The sequence below is a fragment of the Mchenga conophoros genome, linkage group LG3, assembly GCF_057382185.1.
Source record: "Mchenga conophoros isolate Kocher_MC1m ecotype Shallow Benthic linkage group LG3, M_conophoros_male_GT1.1, whole genome shotgun sequence".
In the NCBI taxonomy this organism is placed as follows: Eukaryota; Metazoa; Chordata; class Actinopteri; order Cichliformes; family Cichlidae; genus Mchenga; species Mchenga conophoros.
In genome coordinates, this window is record NC_140528.1 from 78,373,460 (window position 1) to 78,388,795 (window position 15,336).

General features: G+C 40.1%; 2 protein-coding genes across 2 annotated transcripts; both read left to right on the forward strand.

The window, feature by feature from the left end:
* ndufs2 (NADH:ubiquinone oxidoreductase core subunit S2) lies at window positions 1-9,891 on the forward strand. Its single transcript, XM_085267398.1, has 14 exons — window positions 1-142; window positions 2,895-2,998; window positions 3,406-3,596; window positions 3,751-3,871; window positions 5,422-5,534; window positions 6,540-6,614; window positions 6,778-6,855; window positions 6,981-7,066; window positions 7,376-7,495; window positions 8,343-8,472; window positions 8,769-8,864; window positions 9,019-9,102; window positions 9,514-9,571; window positions 9,664-9,891. The coding sequence occupies exons 1-14, from the start codon at window positions 36-38 to the stop codon at window positions 9,699-9,701; spliced, it is 1,401 nt and encodes a 466-aa protein (XP_085123524.1). The 5' UTR covers window positions 1-35; the 3' UTR covers window positions 9,702-9,891.
* A 231-nt stretch (window positions 9,892-10,122) lies between these two features.
* On the forward strand, window positions 10,123-15,325 carry fcer1g (Fc epsilon receptor IgFc epsilon receptor Ig). The gene is made up of 5 exons (XM_085267399.1): window positions 10,123-10,329; window positions 12,736-12,827; window positions 13,253-13,297; window positions 14,097-14,120; window positions 14,244-15,325. The coding sequence occupies exons 1-5, from the start codon at window positions 10,263-10,265 to the stop codon at window positions 14,295-14,297; spliced, it is 282 nt and encodes a 93-aa protein (XP_085123525.1). The 5' UTR covers window positions 10,123-10,262; the 3' UTR covers window positions 14,298-15,325.
* The last annotated feature ends 11 nt before the right edge of the window (window positions 15,326-15,336 follow it).

Sequence of the window (15,336 nt, forward strand, 5' to 3'; positions counted from 1 at the left end):
CTACGTCACTGGCCGGAGGTTGTCTAACAGCCAAGATGGCGGCCACAATGTTGAGGTCGCTTAGCAAACTCGGACGTCCTTCAACAAAATTGTTATTAGGCCATAATGTGCTGAGCCCTGGCTGTGCGCTGCTGCAGAACAGGTATGATAGCAAAAAGACAAACCGTGACTCCACGAGTTATCTTTGTCCTCATGACGGTCTTCGCTTAGCTCCTCACAGATGTGCATGCCGAGAGGCTCATGCTAGCAAAACGCTACATAATCCGGCTTTGCTGCTATAAAACATCGCAGGGCTCGCCCTGTGCAGTTTAGTAGTATGAAAATAAATGAAAAACATATTTATTGGCTGCTTGGCTATAACGAGTGCCCTCAGCAGCTTGTTTAGAGCATAGGTCCGCATCTCCCACTGTCGGGTTAACTGGAGATCTGCTGTCAGCGTGTGTCAGTGTTTACTACATCGGTGTTTCATGGTCAGTGAGGTCAAAATGGTTTTAACGCATAGACAGAAAATTAAAGGTTTTGGCACAAGGATGAAAATAAATAGATAATTTGGATGATTTTGGAGGTGTAGTACGCTATGTTTAACTCAGCTCAGGGCTTCAGAAGGTCTCTGAACCAAATTCAGGGGGATATAAACCTGTAACTAGCATTATGCAATGCTAGTTACTGACATATTTATGCCTCTGTATATTTGTAATATTCAGCATTAATACGTGCTATTTTATTACCGTGGCTGTATGTTACAGGACTCATGCAGTGCTGTCAAAAACATGTACATGCTTACTACTTCTATAGGAGTTAGGAGGGCACAGAGCAGCCAGATGGTGCTAATCAAATGCATTTGAATAACTGATCCGCAAATGTTACCAAACTAGCTGTTTGCTAGTTTTAGAGCACTCAGGTGTGTGTTAATACAACGCCACATTCTTTCCAGGGGTGGAAATCCCAACGAATGCAATCCACGGTCAGGCTGTGCAGTGCTCAGAGGAACTGGAAAATCCCAAGAGCTCCATCTTAGACTGTACAGGCCTGAGTTAGCATGTTAAGTGTTTAAATTCATGACAGTTCCCAGAGAAAAAGTTTGCAAAGTTGCTTCTGAAACCCCCCACAAGATTTAATTATCATTTAATAATAGTATGTAAGTTCACGCACAAATCAGTGATTTGCTGAATGACATCACTTACAGTTTTGGCATTGTCCCACATATTCTGGAGGATCTGTGGTTTTTTTCTCATTGCATTGTTGCTCTCATGCAAAGTCTTTGGAAGGCTGTACCTTTTCTGGCTTCCTTTTCGTACACAGTTGTTTCAGTGTCTTCAGGCTTCTTTCTTGCATTATTACCACTTTTTCCACTTTACCTGGAGCTCAGCGTATTTCCTTATGTAGACATGGGGCCTTGGCAGTATGCAGAGTGCACAAGCCTGCTGGTTCAGAGTGATTCTGATTTACTTACATACACACAATAGCAAGACCAAAATAGGCCGGTGCACACATTTCATAAACCTGGTGGTAGTTTTGAGTGTGTGTTTGTTTTTGCGTGGGATAAGAGTGTTTCCATACGTACTTATCTGCCTTCACACACATATGAAATTCATCAATAGGATTTAATATTATGTCTGCACAGAATTTCAGCTGTAACAGGTTCAGTTCTTCTGGGAAGGCTTTCCGCAAGGTTTAGTGTGTTTATGGGAATTTTTGATCATTTTGTCACAAGTACATTTGTGAGGTCATGCACTGATGTTGAACGAGAAGGCTTGGGTTTCAGTCTCTCCTTTAGTTCATCCCAAAGATGTTCTATCGGGTTGAGGTCAGGATTCTATCCACGCCAGTCAAGTTCGTCCACACCAAACTCACTCATCCTTGTCTTTATGGACCTTACTTTTTGCATTGGTGCACAATCATGTTGGAACAGGAAGGGGAAATCCCCAAACTGTTCCTACAAAGTTTGGAGCAGGAAATTGTCCAAAATGTCTTGATATGTTGAAACATTAAGAATTTCTTTCACTGGAACTAAAGGGCCGAGCCCAACTCCTGAAAAACAACTCCACACCATAATCCAGTGCAGTCACACAAGTACCTTTCTCCGGTCAACCACCAAACCCAGACTCATCCTTCAGATTGCCAGACAGAAGTGTGATTGGTCACTCCAGAGAACACGTCTCCACTGCTCTAGTTTCCAGGGATGGAGAGTTTTATACCACTCAATGCAGCTGCTCGACGATAAAAACCGATTCCATGAAGGTCTTTACGCACTGTTCTTTAGCTAATCCGAAGCCCATTGAAGTATGGAGGTCTGTAGAGATTCGCTCTGCAGAAAGTTGGTGACATCTGCACACTCTTCAGCATCCGCTGACTCTGAATGGATGAGTGAAAACTTAAAATGAGTAAATGAGGGATAGCTGTTCCAGTCGCAGAAGTAAATCTACAAAGTTTCAAAGTCCAAACCTCAACCTCATTGAAACACTGTCGGGAGATCTTAGGAGAGCCTGCAGACCTCAATGATCTGAAGCCGCATTGTAAAAAAAAAAAACTTGGCCAAAATTCCTCCACAATGACACGAGAGACTGATAAAGTGATGCACAAAACAATTACTCGACCTAAGTTCTGCAAAAGGTGGCCCTCCAAACTACTGAATCATTGACATATTTTGTTTTTCACGAAGAAAACTTTCCATCTCTGCATGTTTCCTTGATGAGCTACTTCTAACGATCAGTCCTCAGGTTGGCAGGCTCAGTTCCAAGTAACATCTGATAATGAGGTTAAGGCTTTAAGCAGCGCGTAGGTAGCCTGAGGCACCACCTTTTTGTACTGCAGGATCGTGTTAGCACTGATAAAGGTCGCCACCCAGCCTCATACCTACATCGCCTTAAAAATAACCTTGCTGTGTTTCACAGGCAGAAACAATGGCAGCCAGATGTGGAGTGGACGGAGCAGTTCGCTGGTGCAGTCATGTACCCCACTGCTGTTAATGAGAAGTGGACACCGCCCCCGTGGAATGGTAAAGACTGCTGTTCACCAACATCTACTCGTTTCAAATATTACTTTTTTCTTTTAATTGTAACTGAAAGGGAAAATAATGAGCTGCCAAGACTGCGGGAGAGTTGAACACAGTCCAAGTCTAAATGTATCATGTCAGCCTTTGGCAGAGACAGAACGGTAAAACGTTTGACTTATTTCCATTTTTGTCCTCTGTGTTTTCTGTCTGCCAGCCTTCATTAAGATGGGAGGCAGGTATTCAGTGTCTGACTTACGCGTTTCTATTTCCACAGTGCACTTGATTTAAGATGTGCTCATAGTTTGGGCAGCTTGTTCCGCATTATGGTTATTTGTTTGATGAAAACAAACGTGCTGGTCTGTCAGACTGGTCGAACTTTAGTTTGCTGTTTTGTGCTCTTTGTTTTTCAGACAAAGATCCTCCTGCAGAGAAGGAGGTGTCCAACCTGACGATTAACTTCGGCCCTCAGCATCCTGCAGCTCACGGTGTGCTGCGTCTTGTGTTGGAGCTCAGCGGGGAGTCTGTCAAGAAATGTGACCCACACATTGGCCTGCTGCATCGTGGCACAGAAAAGCTAATCGAGTATAAGACATACCTGCAGGTACTGAACAATGGGATGACTTAAGTGGTCTTTGTACTCGCCAACTTCCAGCCATTACATACCTGTTAAATTATTTTGTATGCATGTAAGTGTAGGGGCAGTTTGTATTATTTTTGTAACCATCCTCATTTAAATAAAACACGTTCTGCTGCAGGCTCTGCCCTACTTTGACCGCCTGGACTATGTTTCCATGATGTGTAATGAGCAAGCCTACTCTCTGGCTGTGGAGAAGCTGCTCAACATCCAGGCCCCACCCCGTGCACAGTGGATCAGAGGTACTGAGCATGAGTGGTCAAATATGAAAACTCCTGAAGAAAAAATATTTAAAAAAACATTATTCTGGAAGTCTTATTTAACCACTATTAATGCCAAATTTGCATTTTATAAATTATTACAATTTGTAATAATTGATAAATTATTATATTATTATATTATTATTATATTATTATAATTTTTTTATTTAATTACAATGTAGTTTGCACTTATGTACTCATATCTACATATCTTTAGTTTGTGTATTTAGCTGAAGGAAACTGTGTTTTTTTTTTCTTTCTATTTTCTGACAGACTATTAAGTTTGTCAGAAAATAGAAAAAAATAAAAATGCTATAAATGAAATAAATATAAATATAGCTAGGGGCAGGGATAGTGGGTAAATTCAAATTCAAATTTTTATTTGTCACGTACACAGTCATACACAGTACGATATGCAGTGAAATGCTTAGACAACTGCTCGTGACCTAAAGTGGTCGCCCCATGATTGGAAGGTTGGGGGTTTGAATCTACTAAACGGCTACCCCGAGGTACCCATTCACTGAGTGAATGGGTTAAATGCAGATGAGTAATTTCCCTATGGGGATTAATAAAGTATGCATTACATTATTGTTATGACTGTAAGATGAATCAAATTTAATGTTGTGCACTTTCATGGTACTTGCGCAGCATTGTTTTCTCTGGAAGTGTAAGACCTTCACTGGGCAAAAAAAACCCTTTTAAAGCTTGATTTCATGAGCATTTAACAAACGTTTACATTTTTTTGAGTTTCCAACAGCAGTTTTCTTTGTCTGGTATGTTTGTTTTTGACCCTTTGTTTTAAGATGCAGTTAAAAATGACACACTAGGGGGCGCTAACTAAACATAAGCGCTGCTACTGTCTTCTATTGGTCCATTACAAAGTTCACAGCATAGGCTGCACGGAGATGTACGCTCAGTGTGTTTCTGTGCCACAGACACGTGCCTCTCACCTTTAGCCTTGTACGGAACAAATGAGGTTTCTGGTAGAGATCAGGCAGCCACAATTGCACAACGTACATGAACTAGAAGATCTGAAAAGACTACATTTTCCAATGTGGAGAATTGGAAAATGTAGTTGTGGTTGCTTGGATTCTTCCTCAACAGGAAACAGTGAGAACCAAGGATCAGAGTCGTAGTTTTGTTTCAAAGAGGATCACTTTAAAGTCGTGTCTGGCAACAAAAAGCGTCAACTACTGTGTTGACTGTTGTGTTGTGTACCTGCCTTTAATGTTTAGGCTCTATTTGTGAAGAGTTAACTTGACATACGAGCTATCTAGAGCTAACATGCCCTCTGTTCTTGCACTCAGTTAGTGTTCCTGGGGCTTTTTTATCTGATTGAATTGATTGTTTGACCAAGTAATCACCAATCTAATTTCAAGAAGCATTGAAGTGTTTAAGTAGATTTTTTTATTTTATTTTATTTTACGTGGACGCTAACAAAACATGTTGAACTGAAAGTAAAGTAAAACTTCACCAGTGAGCAGCTGGAACCTGTTTCCAGTTTGTTGAGCTCTGTTCTGTGTCGTTTGTAGTGCTGTATGGAGAGTTGACTCGCATCCTGAACCACATCATGGCCATCACCACACATGCTCTCGACATTGGCGCCATGACTCCCTTCTTTTGGATGTTCGAGGAGCGAGAGAAGGTAACGGAACAACAATCACAAGGTGTACTGTGGTTCTAATCTGGGGATTGTTCTAGTTTTTTTTTGTTGAGTCAAGCCCGCTCCCAAAATCGCTGTATCTTTGATTCATAAACAGTAGCTATGTTCTCATCAGTTAGTGGCACAGTGACCTTCAGCTCTTCAGGTGTTTACTCAACAATATCCTGTGTGTGAGTCAGGATGTGGGCCACGTCTGACTTCACATTTTCACTGAGTCACTGAAAGTGTCCCAAAAATGACAGGACTGTAAAATGAGTCAACCGCTTGAGTCTGAATCTTCTGCTGGCGATACAATGTGATGATCTGAAGAGAATCCTGGTTTACGGCATCCAGCGTAGCATGAAATGAGGAGTTTGTGGCTCCACGGTGATGTTACTTAATTCCGGGTTGCTTTGATAGTGAGATTCGGGTTGTCTGTGTTTTTAGGTCAGAGTGTTACTTATCTTCTTTTTGACAATACCCCACAGATTCACTAAGGGGTTCAGCCAAGTCAAGCAAACACAGTAGTAAGTGGTCATCAAAGGATTTGGTGTTAGTGAAATGAAAACTGCATCATCATAAATCCTGACAACAGGTGGAATACGCAGTCCTCCAAAATCTACGGCTACACTGTTGCATAAAGTACTAATATGCTGATAAAACAATGGTACCCCGAATAATCAAAGTCTAGAAACTTCACACTGAACTTCAAACGTCTTGCATTCAGTGTCTGTTGACTAGACACTTGATTGCAGTGGCACCAGCCTCAGTCTACTCATTGAGAGTCTCAGTTGTTTGATTGTAACAGCATTCATCAGTGAAATGATAACCTATCACCGTGATCGACTGGTACATACGATTGTAGTTTTTCTTTTAAAATAGGCCGTCTAATCCAGCGTATAAGTTTTGCCACTAATCCTGAGACTGTGACACTACTGTACATGGAAATGTGTGGGGTTTTTTTCTTTTTCTTTCCTCTTTAAATCTTTAATTCTTGTCTCCTCTCAGATGTTTGAGTTTTATGAACGAGTGTCTGGAGCAAGGATGCACGCTGCATACGTCAGGCCTGGTGGCGTACATCAGGTAGGAGAAGAATTCATTACATTTTTATAACTAGAAAGTTCAACACTTCTCTAAACATGCTTTTTAAAATCTATCTATAGATACATATAGATTATATAGATAGATAGATGAGAGATGCAATCTAAAGATCAGTATAATATTGTTACATTTGAATATGTTTCAGGATTTGCCTCTTGGCCTGATGGATGACATCTATGAGTGGTGTAAGAATTTCTCCATTCGGATTGATGAAGTTGAAGAGGTGAATGACTCCATGTTCTCCTCAGTTCTCCACAAGCTCTCAGTGAGCTCAAGCACGATGGGCATGTGGAGCTTGTGGATGCAATAAATTTAAAGTGACATTCATGTTGGATTTCCTTCATGCAGATGCTGACCAACAATCGTATCTGGAAGAATCGCACTGTGGACATCGGAGTGGTTTCTGCTGAGGAGGCCCTCAACTACGGTTTCAGGTAACCCATAAATGAAAGTTCACTGACATATTAGAAAATTAAGTTACACTGATGACAATGATGGCTTCACTTGCACAGTAGTGAGCTGTTATAAATGCATTCTAAATGAATAAACAAACCCTCCTAAAGGGAAGTGACACTGCTGTGTCAGAGGCAACGCGTGTTTTCAGTCTTAATAATGGTGCAATCTGCCACAAACTTATGAAATCAGTTTGTATAATTCATTTAAATAGTCTCCTTCTGGAAGCTGCTAGAAATACATGTGTTTGTAAACCTTGAAATGCATCACTCTGCTTTTCCCACCACCAGTGGAGTCATGTTACGAGGGTCTGGAATCAAGTGGGACCTGAGGAAGTCTCAGCCCTATGACAAGTACGATGAAGTGGAATTTGACGTTCCGATTGGAAGCAATGGAGACTGCTATGACAGGTAAGACTCCTCCAGACAAACAGCCCGAGTCTTCTCTATAGCAGCCCGGGTATGAGCACACCAGAAGAATATTTGGTCTCTTTATTATATATATTCTTCTACTGTCTCTTATTATTGAGCAGTTTAGTCTTTTTGAAATGAAATACTTGTGATTTATGTGAGTTTATCTGTTGCTTTTTTACAAAAGGCTGCCTATAGAACCAGGTCTTACCACTCGGCAGCTGCCATGGCGCATATCTCTGTTTCTGATCAAAGCAACACAATGTAAATTTAGCAGTAAATATGTCACCCAGTTTAAAACTCAGACGTTCAGCCTAGCAACAGAAAGCTTCACAGAGACATTATTGGCCAACTGTGTTTAAAAGGAATCCTGGTTTACGTGCCTACACGGTGAGAGCTTGATGCTCCTGGCTTTCATGAATGCAGCATAAATAATCAGAATGAGCCGTCACTCACAGACGGCAGAAGTTGGCGACCTCGTTTGTCCACAGAGTTTGACCTATTTTCTGATCACCCTCTTGGAGTGACTAAACATGTGGCTGCGTACAAAGCACATTGTGGTTCACCAGTCTCACTGGCATGAGTGGAACACATCCACTTCTGTTTTAATCAGTCAAAATGGCCCTGGGAACTATTTTTTTCTCCTTCAGGTCGATTTCCTGTACTATACTATGCCGTAGTACTGTAGTTGTGTAATGCACTCTGAGCATGATGATGCCAGACTGAGCTGCTAACGTCTGCCTTCCACCTTCTCTGCAGAGTGTTTGAGGTGTATATCGTGTAGTGGCGTAGAGCAACATCAGTCCTGTGGTTTACTGCTACTTGTGTGTGTATGTGTGCGGCTCAGGTATCTGTGCAGAGTGGAGGAGATGAGGCAGTCCCTGAGGATCATGCACCAGGCGATGAACAAGATGCCAGAGGGCGAGATAAAGGTGGATGATGCCAAAGTGGCTCCGCCTAAGAGGTCTGAGATGAAGGTGTGTTGAGTAGAGAGGTTTCCTCTTTTGCTGTGCAGCCTGCAGGCTATTTACGTTCTTCTCTGTATTTCATCACTCGTGTGTTATTTCAATTTCTTGTTAATTTGTGTTCACTCGTCCTTTTTCAGAGTTAGGACAGTTTTATTGTAAAACTCAATTAAATTTGGCTGCACTTAAGGCTGGAAACCACCTGTACTTCCCCTCACTGTTGTAATGTTAACATTCCCTCAATATACACTGATGCTCTTTTCTTTTTATGCTTTTTTCCCCCCACAAACTTTGTGTTATTTTGCTAGATGTCCATGGAGTCTCTGATTCACCACTTTAAACTGTACACAGAGGGCTACCAGGTCCCCCCAGGGGCCACATACACAGCTGTAGAGGCACCTAAGGTGAGAGCACTCAGTGTAGAGTATAAGGACAAATTGTGCAGTCATCAAAGTGTACGACTAAGGCTTTTTGAGTCTTAATTAGATGGGACTTTGTTGTGGTGTAATATGCTTATTGGAGTGTGTGTGTCTGTGTGTGCGTGTGTGTGGCTTGCAGGGAGAGTTTGGTGTATATATGGTTTCAGACGGCTCCAGCAGACCCTATCGCTGCAAGATCAAAGCCCCTGGATTCGCTCACTTGGTGCGTACTTAAAAATTTCACACGACACTGTGAAATATTAAATACTCCCACCATCAATTATTCAGCTCATTTAACGGCTTGTCCTCTAGGCTACTTTGACTTCATTAACTATATTTTATTAAGCGTTACGGAGCAGTTTTTTTTTTTTTTTTTTTTTGTCCAAAGCTCTCCTCGGCTTCCTTCCTGTTCGTCTTAGCTCATGGGTAAACGAGCTAATGCAGTTGAACGTCGTCATTAGAATTTGGGTTTACAAGGCTAAAAATGTGTTTGAAGTTGCATAAACAAACTAATTGAGTCGTTACTGTGATAACTCGAGGCTATAATCTCATGAATTAAGACAACTTTTGTGCTCTCGTGCATACTGGAAGCTTCACTTGCTCTAAATGTTACTTCATGTTTGCTTCTTTCTAGGCCGGTCTGGATAAAATGGCCAAAGGACACATGTTGGCAGATGTGGTGGCCATCATTGGTGAGAATGTCACAATAACTTAAATACTTGCAGACATGCAGAAGCGAGCGTGCAAACGGAGCTGCTTCACATCGAGTGTTATCTTCTTGCAGGTACGCAGGACATAGTGTTTGGAGAGGTGGACCGTTAAAGCGATACTCTTAATGTGTCGCTTCCCCAGCGAGGACTCTCTCTCTCTGTCACACCACTATCTTGTCAGACGGGCTTTCTTCCTGTTCTCTTTTCACTGTAGTGAGCTTTTTGACAGGCGGCTTCGTTTATCACCATTCATGTACAATGCCCAAATCAACCTAATAAATATTTTATGTCTGAACAGTAAACGCATCTGTTTTCTTTGTCCCACTGCGATAAGTTGACATCTTAAGGCTTCGTAAAGTCTAAAACACCCTCTTTTTTTTTCTTTTTTTCTTTCCACGCTCTTGTGCCGCCTGAAAACAAATAAAGTATTAAAGATGACAGCAGACACCGACGCCTGAGTGAAGTCTTTCCTCTTGGTTGGTGTTAACAGGGGGAGTGGTCTGATGAGATCTGAGACAAATGGACTTAGAGCTCAGACCACAACTTCCCCTCTGAGCTGTAAAGCTGGGTATGCAGTAGTCGAAGTCTTTAGCGGAAAAAAAAAAAACGCACCAAGCAGTCGTGTTTGCTCGCTGTTCAAGGAGCTGATTATCCGTGTCGAGCCTGTGTTATCATGGCTGGGTGGTGCAGGAACCAAATGCTGGTGGCCATTCCTCTGTGGATGTGTTTTGGGAAAGCCGGTGAGTTGACACAAATACTGGAACGCTTTGTTTTTATGTCACCAGATTTAATGTCCAGAGATCTCGCGCTTGGTTTCAGTTTCCGAGAAAAATGAACAGTTTTTGGGTGAACGGAGGTGTAAAGTTAATCAGGATGAACATGATGTGTTTTCATTATGTGGTTGACTAGATTCAACACTGCTGTTCAATTAAACAGCATTTCTTTAACTACACTATCCTGTTTACCGAAAGTTAGAGAACACTGAGGTTTTCTGACATTTGGCCTTATTCCGCTCAGTGTAGGCAGCAGATGTATTTACCACATTTTAGTTCCTGTGAGAAGAGAAACTGACCCTGCTGAGTTTGTTGCTTGTGGCAAGGGGTGTGGATGCTGGTCTATATGGCCAGTAGCAGCTTCTGCATTTGTTCAGCCACTTCTGCGTATGTAACAAATTCAGCTCCCTCCAAATATGGGAAACTTGTCTCTGACGGTGTATGTGCAAAAATCTTCTTTTTTTTTGTTAAGTAAAAGATAAAATAAAATCACACTGTTGTTCCGTTTTTAATCAAATACAACCAACAGTTAATGGGATCAAATAAACACATTTTTACAGGCTAAGCTGAAACACGTACAGGTTGTCGGCCCCTAAATCGGCCATTAATTTTGCAGACGGAAACGCGTCTGGTGAAGTTGCTGTGAGATCATTCTGGGATATTTTTTTGACTTTTTAATGGTTGTCAAATGTCGATGTTTGTCTTTATGCAAATGTGGATTATGATTTTTTTTTTTTTTTTTAAAGAAAAAAGATGTTTTATTTATTTAAAGAACATAAGTGAGAAGGTAGCAGGGAACAGTTTGGAAGCGAGTCTCTGTGTGCACAGCCGTCATGTGATCAGAGATTTTAGAGAAGTGAATTTATGAGAAGAGCGAAACAAATTGTGAAGGAAGGAACAGACCAAAATGACGTTAGCTGTCTGGGGAAATTCACAATGAAGACATCATCCTTTCATCCAACTGCAAATAACTGTGTACACATCAAAGTTTTAAAGGCCATAATATACTTTCAGTGTATACTTTCAGCCTTAATAAGAAAAGCCATTATTAAAAGTTAATTATAAACCATTCAGACTTTTTGATGAATTCTTCCTATGATCTCATCTTTTCCATCTGAATTTAGCAAATTTGAAGAAATCCAACTCTCTGTGCTTTGACTGGCCAATAGCTGTTTTTGGAGTCATAAGACAAAACTTCTCTTTTCATCTACCCAATCTAAAGTTACACGGGATCTTTGTAATCACGTAAGTTTTAGTTCCTTGAAAAACAAAGTAGCTGTCAAAAAAAAAAAGAGAGACTAGTACAAAAACTGAATTATTTGGGCAATAATTACTTATAATTCTAAAAAATACTTATTTTAAAAAAGGTCAGTTTCTTGAATTTCTTATATCCAGAACAGTTTTAGATTTATCAACACTTTTATGGATTATAAATGACTGAATATGACACGATCGCGCAATATTGAAATTACACACAACCTTCAAAGTACTGTAATGTAAGATCAATGCTTTTTAAGGCCGTTTGTTGCATCTTCTATAGTCAGTCAGATGTTTGTGATGTCAAAACATGACCCAGTCCTTTTGTTTGTTTGTCGACACTTTGCTTGTAATTTCTGCAAGATAAAAGAGGTTTTTATATGATCATAGAGTTAAAACTATCTGTTGAGTACTGTTCGGTGCTTCCATTATGTGGTAAACATGCAGCGAGAAGAGCCTGTTGAATATTGTAGCGTAGGTTCTTATTCACTTTAAACTTTAGGCCTGAACATATTTGAAGTTTTCCTCCCATGCTGTTTGTTAGTCACACTTCTTTTAGTAGACGATCAACTGAGAGCACAGATAACAGCATTAAGGATTTTTGTTGTATCTTCTACAGTCAGTCAGACAGATGTTGGTCATTGAAAGATACGACCCAGTCCTTCTAGTTATTTGTAGACAGTTTGCTTGTAATTTTTGCAATATGAAAGGTTTTTGAATGATTATAGTGTTAAAACTATCTGTTGAGTACTGTGTAGCGCATATTTGAAGTTTTCCTCCCATGCTGTTTGTTAATCACAGTAGTCGATCAACTGAGAGCACAGATAAGACACAACATTAAAAAAAGGCAACATACCCCATATCTTATGCTACTTGAATGTATTTATGGATACATTTAAACATGTTACATGTTGCAGACTGACCGACAGACAGCGTTCTGCAGTTGCACAGAACTTGCTGCCATCGCTGTTTCTCAGTCTAAAGTGGTGGCAGCGCCATTACCCAACAAAACCGTGTTATCGCTGATATAAGTGATATATCAATGATATATAATCATTTTAAATTAATATATGATCTAATCTAATCTGCTAACGATATTCCCTTGTGTTTTCTCAGCGGCTCTTGCTGAGCCCCAGATCTGTTATATCCTGGATGGCATCCTGTTTCTGTACGGGATCATCCTGACAGCTCTCTACTGCAAAGTCAAGGTTTGCATATGATATCAATGTATATATCTTTGCAGAAGCCTACATCAACACTAATATAAGGTTTTCATAAAAGTTGTATCCAAGAAAGTTGAAATGTATCTACAGTAGGCTATCATCAGCAAAGTAAGCACACAAACTCTTAAGATGGTTATAAAAATATTCTCTTGACTGTGATACTTCTACATGCTGACAGTGATGATTTTAGATTTAAACTATTTTTGCAGCACAAGTACTTGGTCATTATCTTACTGCACTGCACTTCCTTTATTTGTGACAAACGAAAGAAGATATATCTAAAGCGTGTGTAATGTTGCTAACTCTAAAGTGACAACAGGAAATGCACGTATAGCTTACCATAGCTTTAGGTTTATACTAAAACGTTACTGTAGTTTTTCTTTAATGTTCCCTAACTTTGCCTTCTACAGATCTCCAATGCTAAAGAGGCCGCTGGGAAAGGAAAGCCGAAGGGGGTGAGAATGGATGCAGACACACAAGTGCATACCTTACTGACACAGGCACAAAGAAGCAACACACTGTCTAAACTGCAGACAGCAGCGACACATACACACCACAGCACAAAAGTAGCGTTTCGGTAAACAACCAGAAGGCAGAACTTCACCAGAGACAAAGATGAGCTCATTGGCCAGGTCAAACCTCAGTGGACAAACCCTGAGGTCTGAAAATGGAGCAGAAACTGAAGGATGAAGCTGCCACACCATAGCCGCATACAACCACGTCTACTTAGTTCATGACATATTTAATCCAAATCTCTATTAAGGACTTACTACTCAGCTTACTTTCGAGCTCATGTAGACATCTGTCGCTCTGGGAAGGTTTAGAAAATGAACAGGGTGTCACTTAGAGCCAAAGAATCTGGTTTTAGCTATGTGGACATTTAACATTTACATGAAGCCAAGACAGTTTTATAAATATCCGTAGTTCTAAATTTAATCCACAAGCAGCAGCTTCAGTGACAGTTTTTTTTCTTTCTGTCAAAAATCTGACTTGCACAGGATACAGAGATAGATAGTGTTCTTTTTCTCATGCAAAACTGGTGCGCTGCTTCACCCCCTTTTTAAGTCTATTAATTTCCTATTGCTAGCCACAAACTCTGCACCGCCTAAGCCACTCATGTGTTGCTTACTGGCTTCTATTTTTTTTCTCAGATCTGTAACTAGTTACTAAGAACCAAAAAAACCCGTCATTACAATGTCCGATTTCTTTAATTTCTACTGTATCTGACATTTTTCTCTCCTCTTTCCTTGTCAGAATGTTGAAGAGGGCATATATACGGTGAGTTGTTGTGCTATCAACATGTCAAAGAGAAGAAAACCAGCAGATAGTCGAATGCTGGATTATTATTATAATTATATTTAATGAATTATGGACTGAAATTCTCCTCATCCTCCCCCTCAGGGTCTCACTCCTCATGCAACGGACACATATGAAACAATCGGCATGAAGAAGTGATATGACGAATGACTTCTTTCTCTCTTTGTAATTAAATGTTGCACATCATACTCAGCTTAGGTCTTCAAGAATGTATGAGATTTTGTACATCACGGGTTATTTCCCTTTTGCTTTTAGAGATTCTAGAGGAAGTTTGGAAGGAGTCACAAACAGGGAAGTTGAGGCCAGAAAGGGGAGATTGCGAGAAATGCTTTTTCCTTGTTGCATGACATACTTTGATTGCTCGTATATTTAACATTAACACAAACTCAGTTTGACAGCGGTAAAGCTTCAGAGATATTTTATATCCAGTATATATCCAGTATATTTTATACCCAGTAACTGAAAAAAGAGTGATTTTTGCTTGATATTTATATATATATATAAATATAAACTCTTTTTTTTATATAGACAAGCTGTACTGTCCATCTCACTTCCTCCTTTTCTTCTTTTTTTTGCTGCCCGTTTGTGTGAACATGAGAAATTGTGTGTTTTAGTTTTAGCCTCCCAAGTTCTGCTATTCAAAAAACAAGAAAACAACAAGAAAACAGAACAGAAGAAGACATGACTGTTTTAAAAAATGCTGCAGTTTAAGATGTTCAATTGTTGTTGAGGAGTACAGAAAAACATAATCGTGCTTCTCTTTAATGAGCAGTGTTTCCTGTACACCACAGGATGGCAGCGATGCTGTCTTTGGTCCTCACCTGTGTGCTATCGAAAAAAAATCATGCATGTTATTTTGTAAGTAAACTTCTGCCTTAAAACTGTCACATGTACATACACACCAAACCTATTAAAAGTTTTATGTTAACATTAAATGTTGTGTCTCCAAGAAGCCTCCAACCTTGTGATTTAAAACCCCAAAATAATAAAACAAAACATTACTATACTATACTAATAATGATTAGTAACTGGCAGTAGTTTTACTGCTGGCGTCCTGTTGGTTTAGCTGGTTACAGCTGCTCAGATTTATTTTGTAACAAGCTGTGAATATGCCAGTTACATGTATGCAAATTAACAAGATTAAAAATACCATTATGTGCAGGGTGGTGTTTTATTG

What these genes read in the sequence shown, in the direction of transcription:
- ndufs2 (XM_085267398.1), top strand. Translation starts at nt 36, where the DNA reads ATGGCGGCCACAATGTTGAGGTCGCTTAGCAAACTCGGACGTCCTTCA. An exon ending in GGCCTGGTGGCGTACATCAG is followed by an intron (nt 6,615 to 6,777) that starts GTAGGAGAAGAA and finishes AATATGTTTCAG; the next exon opens with GATTTGCCTCTTGGCCTGAT. An exon ending in CAGCTGTAGAGGCACCTAAG is followed by an intron (nt 8,865 to 9,018) that starts GTGAGAGCACTC and finishes TGTGGCTTGCAG; the next exon opens with GGAGAGTTTGGTGTATATAT.
- fcer1g (XM_085267399.1), top strand. Translation starts at nt 10,263, where the DNA reads ATGGCTGGGTGGTGCAGGAACCAAATGCTGGTGGCCATTCCTCTGTGG. An exon ending in CTCTCTACTGCAAAGTCAAG is followed by an intron (nt 12,828 to 13,252) that starts GTTTGCATATGA and finishes TGCCTTCTACAG; the next exon opens with ATCTCCAATGCTAAAGAGGC. An exon ending in GGAAAGGAAAGCCGAAGGGG is followed by an intron (nt 13,298 to 14,096) that starts GTGAGAATGGAT and finishes TTTCCTTGTCAG; the next exon opens with AATGTTGAAGAGGGCATATA.